This window comes from Equus caballus, chromosome 16 (assembly GCF_041296265.1).
Source record: "Equus caballus isolate H_3958 breed thoroughbred chromosome 16, TB-T2T, whole genome shotgun sequence".
NCBI lineage: Eukaryota > Metazoa > Chordata > Mammalia > Perissodactyla > Equidae > Equus > Equus caballus.
This window is the reverse complement of record NC_091699.1, coordinates 87759797-87777732: the sequence shown is the minus strand read 5'-3', so window position 1 is coordinate 87777732 and position 17936 is coordinate 87759797. Positions and strand designations below refer to the sequence as shown.

At 35.2% G+C, this 17936-nt stretch overlaps 1 protein-coding gene across 5 annotated transcripts in view; it reads left to right on the top strand.

Annotated features, from left to right (window-relative positions):
- XRN1 (5'-3' exoribonuclease 1) overlaps positions 1-17936 on the top strand; it is a 117889-nt gene that overhangs the window by 54609 nt on the left and 45344 nt on the right. For all 5 annotated transcript variants that reach the window (XR_011427051.1, XR_011427050.1, XR_011427049.1 and 2 more), the window contains exons 20-25: positions 708-839; positions 10222-10384; positions 11334-11447; positions 13199-13297; positions 15931-16046; positions 16472-16618. Coding sequence is in view for 2 of the 5 variants with exons in the window: in XM_023621048.2 (XP_023476816.2) it covers positions 708-839; positions 10222-10384; positions 11334-11447; positions 13199-13297; positions 15931-16046; positions 16472-16618 (771 nt within the window). In the remaining 3 variants the exon portion in view is untranslated. The remainder of the gene's footprint in view (positions 1-707; positions 840-10221; positions 10385-11333; positions 11448-13198; positions 13298-15930; positions 16047-16471; positions 16619-17936) is intronic.

Genomic DNA, 17936 nt, shown 5'->3' with positions numbered 1-17936 from the left:
CTGTATTGAGTCTTCTGATCCAAATAGATCTCCATTTATCTCCCCACTTATTTTAATCTTTTATTCTTTCAACAGTTTTGTTTTTTCAGCATACGGATCCAATACATGTATTTATACCATGGTATTTAAATGTTTTTAGAGCAACTTTAGATGGTATTATGTTTTAAATTTCAGTTTCCCCAACTAGAATATAGAAATACAATTGATTTCTCTATCTGTATTTTATATCCTAGGTCCTGGCTGAACTTACTTCCCTACTTTTTTTCTTGAAGAGTCCAGGCCAGTTTTATTGTAGAATTCTTGATTTACCTGGTTTTTACCTCTTAGTGTCATTTAAATTGGTCCTCCATCCCTCATGCATATTCTGTAAGCTGGAAATTGGGTATAGTGTCTTGGTCAGAATCAAGTTAAACTATTTTAGCAAAAATACTTTATTGAATTTGAGAATATTTTTTAATTCTGTAAAAATTTATATTTTGTATTTACTATTTTAAAAGAGAAAGAATAGTAATTTGTTTTTAAATTTTGATTGAAATTTTTTTGCAAGTCCTTGTTCTGGAATTTATAGTACAGTTTTAAAAAAGGAGGCTTTTTTTTTTTTTTTTTTTTTGCTATTATACCATGTAGAAAGCTTTTCACGTTGAAAATTCGATGTTAAACCGCAAATTTGGGGGTAATATAATTTTTACTTTATTTTCGCTTTTAAGGTTTTACTTGGAAGAACCTCCAGGAACACAGAAGCTTTATTTGGGCAGAACTGCCCCGCCATCTAAAGTAGTCCATCTTGGAGACAAAGAACAATCTAACTGGACAAAAGAAGTACAAGGAATTTCAGAATTGTGAGTGTCCTAAAAAGCATTTAATATCGTGGAACTAGAATGTGATCTGATGTACTTGTCCTCTAATTTATTTTCTGCTTAACATGGTGATCACTCTGAATACTGACTACATCTTCATTTTATATTCTAAAGCAAGTAATAAGTTCTAGTTTAAAATAATATATGGTTAGCGGCGTCTATAGCCTTGCCCAGTTTGTCACTAAAATATTTCATGATATACTAAAAAAAAGAAAGAAAACACATGATGACTTAATATCAGGAATCACAGTTAATAGGTTGCCTGAATTTGAGAGGTGTTTTTACCACTATAAGGCCATTGAATCTCTTGGCCACATGTAAGTAATGAAAATAGGAAGGCTCTCCTTTGTTCCTTACCCTCTCCCCACTCCTCTACCCTTCCTATACCCAAGCTGCATGTGCCCCTGAATTCAGAAATGCAAGGTCCGTACCAATTAGATGCTAAGAAGCTCGCCCCGCTTAGAATGCTTGTTTTCATGGTCACCACAGTGCTTTCAGTCCCATGATCCGACCCTAACATACCTCTCTTTCTTCATCCAAACACTAGATTTCCCTAAACCAAAACAGAATAAAGAGACTGACAATGGCACATGAAATGGTGTTATAAATGTTTATCCATCAGCCCTCCTGTTTAAACTATTATAATAGTATCGATTGGTAAACTTTGGGGAATTCAAGGAGATGCCTCTTCTATAATTTTGGAGCTAATTCCAGGCCATAATATCCTTAGTCAAAGATAAGTAAACAGGGAAAATGTAAAAGACCATAAAAAAACACCCAGCATAAAAAAGGAAATAAACAGGGGCTGGCCCCGTGGCTGAGTGGTTAAGTTCGCGCACTCCACTGCAGGCAGCCCAGTGTTTCGTTGGTTCGAATCCTGGGCGCAGACATGGCACTGCTCATCAAACCACGCTGAGGCAGCATCCCACATGCCACAACTAGAAGGACCCACAACGAAGAACATGCACTATGTACCGGGGGTCTTTGAGGAGAAAAAGGAAAAAAATAAAATCTTAAAAAAAAAAAGGAAATAATCATAGCTTTCAGGAGGTAGAGGTAGAACGTATTTTTGCCTCCCAACAGTATATATGCCTGTCATAGCTCGTATCATTCTGAATTTTCTTTTATAGCACATAAATAAAATCGTCATCATAAATTTGTGTGATTACTTTAATGACTTTTTCCCTAGATAGCGTGCTCCATAATGGTAGGGAACACATCTGTTTTTGTCACCATTCTGTTCTCATTCCTTGGCTTGTGTCTGGGCGTTCAGTAAATATTTGTTTGTTTGAATGAATGGAGATTGTTTTAGTGAAGACTGTTTTGGTTGAAAAAAACTTGTTCAAAATACTACAAGAGTTTAGTCATTTGTTCATATATTCAACAATTATTGATACCTGCTACGTACAGTAGTTGGCGCTGTAGATACCATAGTGAATAAAAACACACAGTCCCAACACTCATGAAACTTATGGCTGTTAGATGGGAGATAGGCGTTAATGTCTTGTGTGAGTTTTTGAACAAACTGCAAATATGATAATTGTTCTAAAGGCATAGTGCTCTGAGACCATATAATAGAGAGGTTTGACTTATCTAGGGAGGAATTGCCTTAGTCACAGAAAACTTTCCTAAGCAAATGTTGATAAACGGGTATCAATATGGAGTAGGGGTTAGGCAAAGAGTGAAAAGAAAGCATGTTTCAGGATGAGAGAACAGTTACATGCAGTCCCTGTGGCTGGAGGAAAAGCAGCATGTGTATGCTAATGATAATGGCCAAGGCATCTGGAATGTTGGAAACAAGAAGGAACCCTTTTGAGGAAGATGAGGCAACAAAGGCAAAGGAAGGAGGTAACTTGAGAGAGAGGAGAGCAGCTAGGAGAGTGTTACAGCATGTACATCAAAGAAAAAGAGTGTTTCAAGAATAAAAGAATAAGTCACATCAAATGTTATGAAGAAGTTAAGCAAGAGCTACTTTGATTGAGCAATGGGCCTGAAAGCCAGACTAGTGTGCTTGGAGGAGTGATTGAGAGTAACAGAAATGGAGACAGTAGGAATTGACAACTTCAAAAAGTTTAGCTGTGAAGACCAAAAGCTCTTGCCTCCTTTTCCCACCTTTCCTTTCCCATCTGGATGGGCTTGATCTTCTCTAGTGGCAGCAAAGAGCAGAGAGAATAATCAAGGCAACAGACTGCTGGACTTGGTAACAGTGTATATTGGTTCACACAAGAGAATGATTTCTAGTGCCTGCCAGTTCTGGATCTCTTGTTTAAAACCTTGTCAGTCAAGTAGGGTAGACAAGGCTGTGTGGATTCATGAGCACTTAGGTTTATTTATTCTGGTCACCATTCTCTTAGACTGATTTTCTTTACCACTGTATTCCTCCCTCAAAGCTTACATTTTGTCCCCTCCTCCCACACCTCCCAAGCTCTTCCATAAGGTGTCTTCCAAGGCAAAATTCACAAGACCACTGTTGCCCTGCCCCTAAGGGTTTACTTATTTGTAATTTTGCACACTGTGTCAGTAGCATGAGGTAAGGCTCCTATGGCTCTAACAAGTAGGAGAAATGTTTATGCAGACCCTTCTTAGCTCTAACACTTCTACAGCAAGAATGTAGAACCTGTTAGAAGGATCCCATGGCTCTAATGAGTAAGAGTAATGCTTGTGCAGACCATTTTTAGCTCTAAGACTTCTATAGCAAGAATGTAAATAAAACCTGTTACTTATCTCAATTATATCTCCATGTATCTTACTAACCAAGACATGTTCTCCTATATTCAGTGTATCATTTTTCCATGTACATAACACATGAAATATTCCCATGAGTATCAAGTTATTTGATTTTATTTTTAGAAACCCTCCAACTAAGCACATATGATATATCTGATCAATTTCTGTATCCCTGTGGAACAGATTTCCTTTCTGATGAAAATGACCATTAAGAGAGAGCTGAAGAAGGATATAGAATTGAGTGGAGTTGGTTTTTGATTTATTCAGAGAGATTGATCATGTGCAGAAACAAATGAGAAGAGAAATGCAATATTTAAGAGAGAGAAACAATACATTTGAAGATGGAATGAGATGGATTCTCAAGGGGATGAAGGATAGCTCCTGTATTTTAACAGGATGGGATACAACTGTAGGTTGGTTTGTGCGTTTGGCATGGGGGAAGATGAGGAGCTCTCATCTGATGGCTTCTGTTTTCTTTGTAAAGTAGATATTGAGTTTAGCTATTGAGGATGGTGAGAGGGAAAGGGAGATTTGTCTTAAGTTTGAGTAGAGTGGAGGAAGTTTAAAAATAGTCCTTGGGGAAAATGGAAGATTATCAATTGATCAGAAAAACATGGTAGAATTATAGGCAGTATTAAGGGCCCTTTCTGAAGTTGAAGGTCATGAATTTATGATGTACCAGTCTGCTCTGTCTTTAGATAGTAGAGCTCACCTGATCAGTCACTGATCATATAGCTGATCGGGCCTATAAAAAGCAGATAGATAGATTTAACAAGCACTGGATTTTGCCAGATGGGTACAATGAAAAGACAAAGAAGCAAGGAAGTTTAGAATTCTGGCAGGAATGTTACTGAAATGATGGACAAAGGAATCTAAGTGGGATAGAAAGAGAAGTGAAGAAAGTAGAGGGTTAATAGTTTGAGAGAAAATAGAAGGGTCAGTGGTCTAGAGATCTCAAATTAAATTGAATAAGGGTCATAGATGAAGGGATTGAACCGACAAGTTGGATGAAGGAGTTTTTAGACAATAAGATGTTTGAATTAGTGATTTTGGAAGTGAAACCATTATGGGTGACATGAAGACCCAAGGCATGGCTGTGGGAATAGAGCTGAAATGGAATAGAAGAAAAGATTATTGGAGATAAGGAAGTGTGTAGTCTTGGTAGATTGTATATGTAAAGATTGAAGTTATTCTAGATGATAGTAGACATAAAGGTAGAATGGGAAAGAGTAGGGGAGTTTACTGTTAGGGATTTGGATGTCACAGTGTGTTGTAAGGATAACACTGGCATACTCTTCAGGGCGCCACTACTGCCCTGAAGAACGCAACATGAAAACAAACAGCTACCACTTGAGAGGGCTACACAGGGAAGTGGTGGTATTTTCAGTTTAAGGAGGTGGATACTGAGGATATAATAGAGTGAAAAGGTTTAGGAATTGAAGAATAAGAGAAGATTGGAAGAAGAGAGCAAGGCAATACTTTATGGCACATTATGGAGAAGATATTGCACTTAGAGGATGATTTGGAGGGGAGCTCCAAAACCCTGTACCTCAAACAAGCAAGAATGAATCAACATTAAAAATGTGGTTATTAAAGGATTGGTGATAAACACTGAAACCATTAAAATATAGGATTAATTTTTAAGTACTAACTCTCATTTTACATAAGAGAAAATTAAAAGACAGTTTTGTTTCTCATTTAGAAAATCAGAGAATATGAAGGTTTTTTTTTTTTTTTAAAGATTTTATTTTTTTCCTTTTTCTCCCCAAAGCCCCCCGGTACATAGTTGTATATTCTTCATTGTGGGTCCTTCTAGTTGTGGCATGTGGGATGCTGCCTCAGCATGGTTTGATGAACAGTGCCATGTCTGCGCCCAGGATTCGAACCAACGAAACACTGGGCCGCCTGCAGCGGAGCACGCAAACTTAACCACTCGGCCACGGGGCCAGCCCTATTTTTTTAAATTTAATTCAAAAGTAACTATTATTCAAAATTGTAAAGCAAGATTTCTAACTTGCAAATGACTGGCAAGAAAAATCAAATGAAAGACAGAAGCTAGAAAATAGAAAAGCAAAATAAAAGGTTGGCTCAGTGGCATAGTGGTTAAGTTTGCATGCTCCACTTTGGTCACCTGGGGTTCGTGAGTTCAGATCCCGGGCACAGACCTACACACAGCTCATCAAGCCATGCTGTGGTGGCGTCTCACATACAAAATAGAGGAAGATTGGCACAGATGGTAACTCAGTGACAATCTTCCTCAAGCAAAAAGAGAAATATTGGCAGCAGATGTTAGCTCAGAGCCAATCTTCCTCACAAAAAAAAAGAAGAAAGAAATAAAAGAAAAAGAAAAATAGTTTAGGAAGCCTAAAAAGAGAATTAAAATAAGATGATAGAAACATGACTAAACTAAGAATTGTGGCATTAAATCTAAGTGGCTATAACTTTGTGATTAAAATACAGAAGCACAGATTATATCGCCAATGTCATCATCCAACTGTAGACAACTACAAGAAGTACACCTAAAACCAAAGTTAGTGGGGTCTAAAGTACAGTTAGACCTCACCATCCACAGTTTTCAGAAAGTCCAGTTTGTTTGTTTTTAGTGAGAAAGGTCCACTCTGAGCTAACATCCGTTGCCAATTTTACTCTTTTTTTTGCTTGAAGAAGATTAGCCCTGAGCTAACGTCTGTGCCAGTCTTCTTCTGTTTTGTATGTGAGATGCCTCCACAGCGTGGCTGATGAGTGGAGTAGGTCTGCACCCAGGATCCCAAACCACAAAGCCAGACTGCCAAAGTGGAGCACGCAGAACTTTAACCACTTGGCCACAGGGACAGCCCCCAGAAAGTCCAATTCTATATTATATTCCAACCAGTTCAAAAGACATGTTTGGTTCTGTTCTGTCTCTTTAAAGAACACTTTATCTTCACAACAGCATGGATGGACCTCGAGAGTATTATGTTAAGTGAAATAAGCCAGATAGAGAAAGACAATCTCTATATGACTCCACTCATATGTGGAAGTTAAACATGTAGACAAAGAGTACGGATTAGTGGCTACCAGGGGAAACGGGGGGTGAGGGGTGGGCACAAAGGGTGAAGTGGTGCACCTATAACATGACTGACAAACAATAATGTACAACTGAAATTTCACAAGGTTGTAAACTATCATAATGTCAATAAAAATTTTTTAAAAAAAGAACACTTTATCAAATATACTTGGGAAATGTAGATAGAAACAAAGTGGAGACTGCAGTGTTAAAAATCAGATAAAATTGAATTGATGGCCAAAAGAGTAAATAGGAAAAAAGATAACTATTTGTGAAAACTTTACTTCACAGTGTAGATAGAACAAGCATAAAAATTTATGCCCTGAAAACAAGTTGACATATACCTCTATTTGGTGGATTCTGAAATGCGCTTATCATCTCTGAACTTAAAATATGTTTTACAAATGTCATAGTTTAATTGGTGGACTCTTTTTCTTGCTCAGTGGTATATAAAATAATGATATTATCTTACAATCATTGGTGTCTTCCAAAGTTCGGGAAAACCTGAAACAAATTACAGAACACCATAATTTTGGGAGACTGACCTTTTTGTCCCTGGCAGATCTAGTAATCAAAAAACACGCATATTTAGAAATCTAAGCAATATAATCAATTGATTTAATAGTTATAGATTAGATTCTGCCCCCCACATAGAAAATAAACCCTTTCATGTAGGCTACTCAGAAAATGCAAGAAATTTTAAAACTACAGAAAGAATACAGACTATAATACTGACCCCAAAGCAATGAGAGGATAAAGTAAAAGCAAAAATAAATAAAATCTCCTTACCACTTGAAATTTTAAAGTCCTAAATAACTATTTTGGGAGATTTTTTTAGTATAAAATTTTTATTGAAGTATACATAAGGAGAAAAAATGTGTACAAATCATAAGTATATTTATGACTTGATAAATATTCACATGCATAACCAGAATACAGGTCAAAAGATAGAACCAACAGAAATATTGCCGGAACCCCACAAAGCCCTTTATGCCCCCTTCCAGCCATTACCATCTACTTCTCCTCTCCCCCAAGGGTCATTATTTTGATTTATAACCCTACAGACTAGTTTTTGCTGCTTTTGAACTTTATATGAGCTGATTCAGACAGAACGTATTCTTTTTGAACCTGGCTTCTTTTGCTCAGTACTGATTCAATATTCATTTACATATAGTTCATTCATTTTCGCTAATGATAGTATTACATTGTATGAATACACAATTTATTTATCCGTTCTATTGTGGATGGACGTTTGAGTTATTTCTCATTTGGGGCTTTTGTGAATGCGTATGTATACATTTCTGTTATGTAAATATCTAAGAGTGGGATTACTGCTGCATAGAATATGCTTAAAACTCAGCTTTAGTAGATGCTACCAAAAAGATTTGCAAAGTGATTGTATCAATTTATATTCTACCAGCAGTTTATAAGAATTTCTATTTATCTCTACCTTCATCAATATTTATTACTGTCATCTCTTCCATTTTAGCCATTCTAATATAGTGGTATTTCATTTTGGTTTAATTTGCATTTTCCTGATGACTAATAAAGTCATCCCTTCATGTCTCTTGGCCATTTGAATATGCTTTTTTGTAAAATACTTGTTCAAAGTTTTGCCCTTTCTTTTGACTGAGTTGATTACCTTTTTCTTAGTGATTTGTAATTTTTCTTATTGATTTGTCATGTCATTCTCAATTTCAGGGAAAAGCCTTAAATGATTCACCATTAAATATTATGATTGTGGTAGAGTTCTTTTTATCAATATTCTTTATCAGATTAAGGAAATTTCTTTCTATTCCTAATTGGCTAAGAATTTTTACATTAAGCATTAATCGATGCTGATTTTATCAGATTTTTTTATGCATCTGTCAAAATGTTCATATGATTTTGCTTCTTTTTTTCAGTTAATCTGGTGAAGATTGATTGAATTTCAAATATTAATCTACTCTGAATTCCTGGAGTAAATCCTATTTGGCTATGATGTATTATCCTTTTTATGTATAATTGGATTCGATTTGTTAAATTTTGTTTAGGATTTTTGCATTTCCTTTCATGAGAGAGATTGGCCCATAATTTCCCTTTCTAGTGATGTCCTTGTCAGGTATTGATATTAAGATTACTGGCTAAATAACTTTTGAGTGAAAGTAGTAAAAAAAATCCCATTGAAGTTTTAGAAAATGGTACCAGAATTCTACTTTCAAAAATTTATTGGAAAACGTCTGTTTCTGGCTAAAATGACATGGCTTATTTAGACCAACTCTACCAACAAGAACAACACCATTAAAGTATAAGCTGCTTTGAAAAATATATATATTAATATATAATATCTTTATAGACACATACACAAAAATTAAAATTATGATTTTATAATGAGCTTAGTAGGTGATGTGAATAGTAATATGGACATACTGAAAATTCAATCAGTGAGCTAAATGATCAAGCTGAGGGATTCCTTCAGCGCATAGTACAAAAGCAAAATGAGATGAAAAGATTATGGTCAGAATTTCTATGATCTATCTGATAGGAGTTCTAGAAAGAAAAAATGAAAAAGAGATAAGAAAATATGAAGGATGATTGTATCTTTAGATCAGAGGTCAGCAAACTTTATCTGTAAAGGTGACAAAGTAAATATTTTAGGCTTTGTAGACTTTACAGTGTTTGTCATAATTACTCAACTCTACTGTTGTAGCATGAAAGCCGCCACAGACAGTAAATAAATGAATGGCTGTGTTCCGATAAAATTTTATTTACAAGAACAGGAGGTAGTCAGGATTTGGCCCACAGCTGTAGTTTGCCCATCCCTACTTTAGATTGAAAAGGCCCACTGAGTGCCTCTGTTAATAACTGTTATCTGTTTCTGTGGATTTACCTATTCCAGATGTTTTATATAAATGGGATCTTATAATAAGTGACCTTTTGTGTCTTGGTTCTTTCATTTAACATTCTTTTGAAGTCCAAACACATTGTAGCATGTATCAATACTTGTTCTTTTTATGGTAGAATATTCCATTGTATGGATATACCACCTTTTGTTTATCCATTTATCTGTTGGTGGACATATGTGTTGTTTCCACCTTTCTGCTATTGTGAGTAATGCTGCTATGAGCATTCATCTGTAAATATTTGTTTGAGTGCCTGTTTCCAGTTCTTTTGGTTATATACCTAGAAGTGAAATTGCTGGGCTATATGGTAATTCTGTGTTTAACTTTTTAAGGAAATCCCAAACTGTTTTCCACAGTGGGTGTGCCATTTTATATTCCCACCAGCCATATACAAGAGTTTCAGTTTTTCTACATCCTTTCCAACACTTGTTTTTACTTTTTTTGTTATAGCCATTCTAGTGGGTATGAAACACAGGAGTTTCTCATAGCTCTATGAGTTCTCATCTGATCTGACAGACATTGGGGGAGATATCCACAGAGTGAAACAACTAATGCAGAAAGTCTTAAGTTTTGTACTGAGAACTGCTAGCATATTTATTTAAAGTTTATTTAAGCATTTGATTATGAGTTGGTAGTTTGGGTGATGATTATTATCCTGTAATATATACGCTCATACATATCTGTATTTCTTTTTTATTCTTTCTTTTAGCTATCTGAGAAGAAAAGGAATAATAATAAATGAAACATCTGCAGTTGTGTATGCTCAGTTACTTACCGGTCGTAAATATCAAATAAATCAAAATGGTGAAGTTCGTCTAGAGAAACAGTGGTCAAAACAAGTTCTTCCTTTTGTTTATCAAACTATTGTCAAGGTAAGTCTCAGGTCTCAATTCTATCTTAATGTATGCTTTTGCACACTGTATAAGGAAAAGACTATATTAATATTTATAGACAGAAAACTAATTCAGCAATGTATAATGGAGATTATTGTTTAATATAATTTGCAAAATAATGTAGTCTTTAAAAAGATTGTTACATGCTCCAACACTCACTCTGGGTATGGTTAGGAAACTTGTCTCTTTTTTTAACTTTATCTCTAAAAGAAAAATCCTAGCATTAACTTACACCCTGGCAATTTTGGATTTTTATTCTCCAAAAAATGTTTGCTTTAAATAAAGTAGTAAATACAAAAGATATTTGCTTTTATTCTATTATTCTTAGATATGGTAAGGGAACAAAAATTTTTTAAAGCAAGCAGTGATCCTGTAATTTGGGGAAGACAGTATAGTATAGTAATTAAGAGCACAGACTGCCTGAGTTGATTTCTTAGCTGTTTGACTTTGGGCAAGATTCACCCCCTTTTTGTGCCTTAGTTTCCTCATCTGTAAAGTGGGGCTAATAATTATCTCTGCCAGAGGGTTGTCTTCAGGGTTAAATGAACTAATAAATGTGTGAAGTGCAGTCACACACTGCATAATGACAGACCACATATACAACAGTGGTCCTCTAAGATTAGTACCATATAGCCTAGGTATGTAGTAGGCTATGCCATCTAGATTTGTGTAGGTGCACAACAACAAGATCACCTAACAACACATTTCTCAGAACGTATCCCCAGTATTAAATGACCCATGACTGTTCCTAGAAGAGTGTCATATGCACAGTCAATAAATTTAGCTACTAGTATTGTTAGGTAGAAAAATCTTTGCATTTGACATTTGCAGACAGCATAGTTATATTCCCATAAGAAAAAAAAACTTGATATGCAGTCTATAGAAATTTTGACTGTGATGATTTACTTTTATATTTTATTCTACATAGGACATCCGAGCTTTTGACTCCCGTTTCTCCAATATCAGAACATTGGATGACTTATTTCCTCCTAGAAGTATGGTCTTTATGCTGGGAACCCCCTATTATGGCTGCACTGGAGAAGTTAGTTCCTGTTACTGTTATTAAATTTCTTTCTGGTTTCAAGTTGATACAATTATTTAACTTCTCTTCACTTAGGTGTAAAATAAAATGTAATACTGAAGGGGGAAAATAAAGAATTCATTCATCTAACTTATGAACAGTATTTGGCTATATATCTTTAGTCTTGTGCAGTTGGGGTCAGGAAGTGGGGGAAATTAGAATTCAAGTCCTGATCTCTTTTTTAGTAACTTTGTTTATTGTGGTGGTATGGATGAAGCAGTTCTGAATTTATTTTAGATGTATTATAGTGTTGATGAATTTGTAAATGTATTGATGTTTTGGAGAACTCCAGTTCTCACATGGAGATAGGTACTTGCAAATATGGAATGGGAGAATGTAAGAAAGAACCTGTGAGGATAGATTAGAATGGGAGGTATTCATGTGAACTCATGATTTCTAAAATACATGTATATGTATGTATATAGACGTGTATATGTGTACATATTTATATTTGTGTACACATGAATGCATATATGCCTATACGTACATGTGTTTTCTACCTCTATTTGCTCAAACGGAGAAGCAGCAAAGACACCCTGATAGCAATGAACACATATAATGCCCAGGTCTTGACCTCTGATTTCATACCTCACTGAAAGGAACAGGGCTTCTCAGAGAAATGGCTGATTACAGGGCTGGAGCAGGGTAGGTACAAGATGAGCCTGGAACCTCTTATTATGCCAGAAAGCAGAGAAGTGCTCAAAAGAATGATGGGAACATATTACATAAACACACGAACCAGGTTGAATCTGGGACAGTTTGAGTACCAAAATACAGTAATGAATTATAAACTATTAGAGGGAAAATAGGAATTCATGATCCCACAGTGATAATATATAAATAAATAAATAGGAAGGGGTGGGCTCTTGCTTATAGTATCATGTAAGCGTAAATATGGAGAAAGTGCTGGAGTTGGAAAATGATCATTTTGCAACCATTATGATAAAGATTGAATCAAGCAAGAATCATCATTGGAAGATAAATCTAGGGAGAATTTTTGTTCAGGAGAAGGATATTTTCATGGTCTTAGAAAGTGTCTCCTCACAGACTGTTTGTTAGTGACAAGCAAAACAAAAACGCAGTGTCTGATCCTAGTCTGGATCCTGTAGTGAGGGAGAAGAGTTTTCCCTAAAGGACATTTTTAGGTCAACTGACAAAATTGGAATATGGACAGTAGATTACATAAAAGTATCAATTTAAATTTATGTACCTAATAACTGTACTGTGGTTATACAATCAAATGCCCTTCTTCTTAGGAAATATATACTGAAATATTTAGGGGTAAGAGATGTGATACCTGTAATATACCCTTAAAAAGTTCAGAAAAATAATTACTTGTATGTAAATACACAGACACAGAGCACAAATGTTAAAGCAAACGGAGTAAAATGTTAACCATAGGGTGAATCTGAGTAAATGTTTTTCAAGTGTTCTTTGACTTTTTATTTTTGCCACTTTTTGGTAGTTTGAAATTATTTGCAAATAAAACTTTTTTTTTAAAGACTGGTAATAGCTGTTAAAGCAAGGATACAGTGACTCAAATTTATAGCGTAATCATATCCATTTACAAATTCCAAGAGAATTTCCACTATCCAACTTTATTGTCTTACTGTATTTCAGAAATAATAAACACTGTTCAAAGAAGTAGAAAAATAAGTAAATAAAATGTAGTGAAAGAGACTAAAACATACTGTGATTTTTTTCCCCCCAAGGTTCAGGAGTCAGGGGATGTGATTACAGAAGGTAGGATTCGTGTGGTTTTCAGTATTCCATGTGAACCCAATCTTGATGCTCTAATACAGAACCAGCATGTGAGTACTGTGGTTCGTATTGTTTGATTTAGAACTGGTGAACTTTAAAAATGTTAGAAGGATATTTTTGCCACCTCCTTTGAATTTATTGCAAATATTTTACTTAATACTGACTAAACTTTCAAAGTTGCATCTAGTATTATTTAAAAATAAGTATGGAATCCGTGCTCAAAACTTCATGCAGATCTTTGGGAGAAAAATCACTGAAATACCATTACTAATCTATAGTGGTTATTATGGGTTATTGTGTTCAAGCTTATAAGCAGCACATTGATTAGCATACCCTCTAGGAATAGACTTAGGTTTTTTAAACCTTTCGTAATTCATCAAAGCCTGCATTTTTAGTTACAAGTGATATATGGCCTTCCTTCAAAGGTTATATGTCTCTACTCAGCCAAAGATGAAGAGTCCCTACAGAAAATTGGGAAATTGCATTTAACTTCACAGCATCCTTTTTCAGGACCTTTTTCTCCAAAGATGTTCACTGGCCTCCTTTTATTTTTCCCTGTTAAAATGGGTGGAAGATCCTGATGTCTGTCATTTGTTCTTACTGATTGTTTGGATAATTAACTTGACTGAAATTAATTCGCAATCAGCCAGCTATTGCTACTTACACTTTTATTTTCTCTAATGGTAAAATCTAAAGATTTATATCTTGTGAAATGAATTTAAGGCATTAGGCATTAGCATACCCATGAGGAAACTTTATGGGAGGCAGAGATGTCCCTAAAACTTGCCATCAGTTCTCTTTTGGAGAAAGAATTCAGAAAGCATAGTCAGGAAACCGAGAGAGTGGTCCATTAGATAACAAAGCTAGTGCTCTGTTCTGGGAGACAATGGAGATAGAAGAACTTGGGTTCCTTCATCCCTCCCTTTTTCTAGATCTGAGGGAGCCTTTTCCCTTCCTAGTGCACAGTGTTGCTCTGCATGCCTTCTCCAGTGTACTTTCTTTCTCTTTACATACCTTCTGTAACTTTTACTCAAGCTTTCTTCTTTCTTTACCCCAATGTTCTCAGCTTTTTATTTTACATTTCTAGGATATTTGTGATGATTTTGTTTGTTGTTTTTTTTTTTTTAAAGATTGGCACCTGAGCTAACAAATGTTGCCAATCTTCTTTTTTTTTCCTCCTGCTTTTCTCCCCAAATCCCCCCAGTATATAGTTGTATGTTGTTTAGTTGTGGGTCCTTCTGGTTGTGGCATGTGGGCTGCCACCTCAGCTTGGTCTGATGAGCAGTACCATGTCTGAACCCAGGATCCGAACCAGCGAAACCCTGGGCCCCGAAGTGGAGCACAGGAACTTAACCACTTGGCCACGGGGCCAGCCCCTGATTAATTTTTAATTATACCATGACATAGTATTTCTCAAGAGGAGTACTGTTGGTATTTGGGACAGGACAATTATGTGTTAAATAGGACTGTCTTGTATATGACAGGACAGTTGACATCCTTGGCTCCTGGACACTAAATGCTAGTAGCCAGTGCCAGTTATTGTAACTGAATGTGCCCAACACATTTTTCCAAATACTTATTAGAAAAGTGGTACTACCTGTGGTAGAGAACTGTTACCTTAATTCTTCCTATCTATTCCAGAAAGAATACTGGATTTATCTGTATTATTTCTAAATCTGATAATGTTCTTGATGAAAAAACTATGTTGCATTCTTTGCTAACATATTGATATATTTTAGTAGTGACTTTATATTCCAGCCCACTGAAAAAATTTACCCATTTGGGAGTCGTTGTAGACATGATCATTAAAAATAAAATGGTGACTGAATTAATTCCTTACCAATCTCTGGAAATTTTGTTTTTGTTGGTGATAAAATATCTTTTTACTCATATAAAATATTCATATAATTCATATAAATATTAATGTATATAGATATAAAATTCATATAAAATAAATTTGTATGTATTATGTACATTATGTTAGGAGTATATGATAGATTACACTTGTTGGTACTGGATTTGTGAGTAATTGGCTTTTTGGTTAAAAATTATATGATCTGATACTTTTTTTTAGTTTGACAGTCTTCATAGTGTCTTCAGTATACAAATTAAGGTTACATTTCATTGACTGTATTAATTATGAGCCTATACATACTTGTTACTTTCACATGATAGTAAATCTTAGGGGAAACAAATGTTATTTATATCCATATATGAAGGACACTTCAATTTTGCTCAGTAGCAACTAGTTGGCTGACATATTCATATTTTAATTCAATGTAATCATTATCAAGGCTCATTTTGTCCGAGGTACTTTGCCAGTCTCTACTTGGAATATGAAAGTTATTTTTTTTTTTAAATAGTTCTTGCCTTCAGAGTTTGCCATTTAGTACTTAGAGTAAAGTTTATTTTTCGAGAGAGTTTCACAAACTGTATATTTCCTCCCCTTTTCATCCATCCTTGGGAATTCTGTCCTTAAAGGAGAGAGAGGAGCAGAAAAATTCTGCCTACAGATCCTTTCAAAAAAAAAAGGGGGAAATGGATCACTTACTTTTGAGAATCGTTATATTGCCACAGTCCAATGGTTAGTGATGTCTTGATTATCTCCAGCTTTTAAAGGTAAAGAAATAAGATTGAATGCTTTGTGTTTCCATAATTGACCTTTTTGTTTTTATATTTAAAGAAATATTCTATAAAGTACAACCCAGGATATGTGTTGGCCAGTCGCCTTGGAGTGAGTGGATACCTTGTTTCAAGGTTTACAGGAAGTATTTTTATTGGAAGAGGATCTAGGAGAAAGTAAGTTTATGTCAGAGAAATTTGAATTTTCTTTAAAATTATGCATAAATTCCTCTGATGGTGATCTTTCATCTAAATGGCACATGTTTTAGGTGGTTGGAAAGACAGTTCTTATTTTTAGCTAACAAATTGAACCTTGAAAAAAGGTATCAGAGGGCATGTGTGAATCTCAGTAATATATTTCCTTGTATTTTCTTATTTCATTCTCCTCTCTACATAATCTATTTATATGCTTTGTTAACTTGGGTTTCAAAGCCTTTCCTCTAGTTTTTCAATTACTGCTCCTTTGGAAATAACTGTAATAACTAAAATATAGAAGAACAATCAAAACTAAGCTTTTCTAAGAGTTGAAAGCAAAACTTTTTATTGTTTGACAAAGACACAAATTTAAAACTTGTGTGTGTGTGTGTGTGGTTTAAATTCAGCCCTCATGGAGACCATAAAGCAAATGTGGGTTTGAATCTCAAATTCAACAAAAAAAATGAGGAGGTACCTGGATATACTAAGAAAGTTGGAAGTGAATGGATGTATTCATCTGCAGCAGAACAACTTCTTGCCGAGTACTTAGAGAGGTGAGTGTCTAACAAGATCCTACCAGGCATCCAAAAACGTAGGAACGTAGTAACTGTTTATTTTGCCTTTCTGATATCAGTTTTAGAGGAAAGATGTTTCTTTAGTAAAATGTGACGTGATACATATAAACCTAATTTTGTGTCACAGAGCATCATAGCCATTAGCTTAAATAGAGTAGAAAAATACTGTACTTAAGTTATTTGAAATGAAAAACTATGATGAGAATTGGCCTCCTTTTAGTTAAAATTTTCCTTAACTTGCTGTCAAAATTATTTACTGCTCTGCATGTCTGTGTCAGTAGTAAGGAAATTAGTGTGGATAAACAGTACAACTCTTGGAGTAGTGGATTTTCCTGAATCTTAAAATGCTGCCAGACAGTAGATTACTATCCTAGAATTACTGAGTTTTATTGCTGAAAAATGGTCTACGAGATCAACAAGTGTCAACTCCTCATTATAAAAATGAGAAAACTGAGTACCAAGGTTAACTTAGTTATTCCATAACAAAGATTTATAGGAAGGATCTTTACTTCTGGTTCACAGTTGAATGTTCTTTCCATTGATCCACTGGTTTCTAATCTTCTCATATTCGAGGATCCCTGTGTTAGTTTCCTAGGGCTGCCAGAACAAAGTACCACATACTGGTTGGTTTAAAACAGCAGTGATTTATTGTCTCCCAGTTCTGAAGACTGAAAGTCCAAAATCAAGGTGTGGCAGGGCCATGCTTCCTCTGAAGGTGCTAGGGAAGGAACTGTTCCGTACCTCTCCTATATTTTTGTAGCCTTATGCGTCTGTTTCTTGGCTTCGTGCGCATCCTTCATCTTCACGTGGTGTTCTCCCTGTGTGTCTTCACATCCTCTTTCCTCTGTGTATGTCTGTCTCTGTGTCCAAATTTCCCCTTTTTATAAGGAAAACCAGTCATACTGGATTAGGATCCATCCTAATGACCTCATTGTAATTTGTTTCTTCTATAAAAACTATATTTCCAAATAAAGTCACGTTCTGAGGTACTAGCACTTAGGAACTTCAGTATATCTTTTTAGGAGGAGAACACAATGCACTCCCATATTACCATCAGAAAATTTAGATGATTTCTTCTATTCACTTCCATATTTCTTTAAAACGTCTTATTTAGACTACTTTTCCTTGATTTTTCCACTTTTCATATGCATTGATTTCCTACCGTGAAAGATGAAGCTTTAGCTCTCTTCCACTGACCCCATTCCCCGTTGGCTCACCTCCCTGCACACATACATGTTTCCCCTCGCACTACAGTTTTATCACAAGTTTTGATTAAATCTGTATTTAAATTTGATTT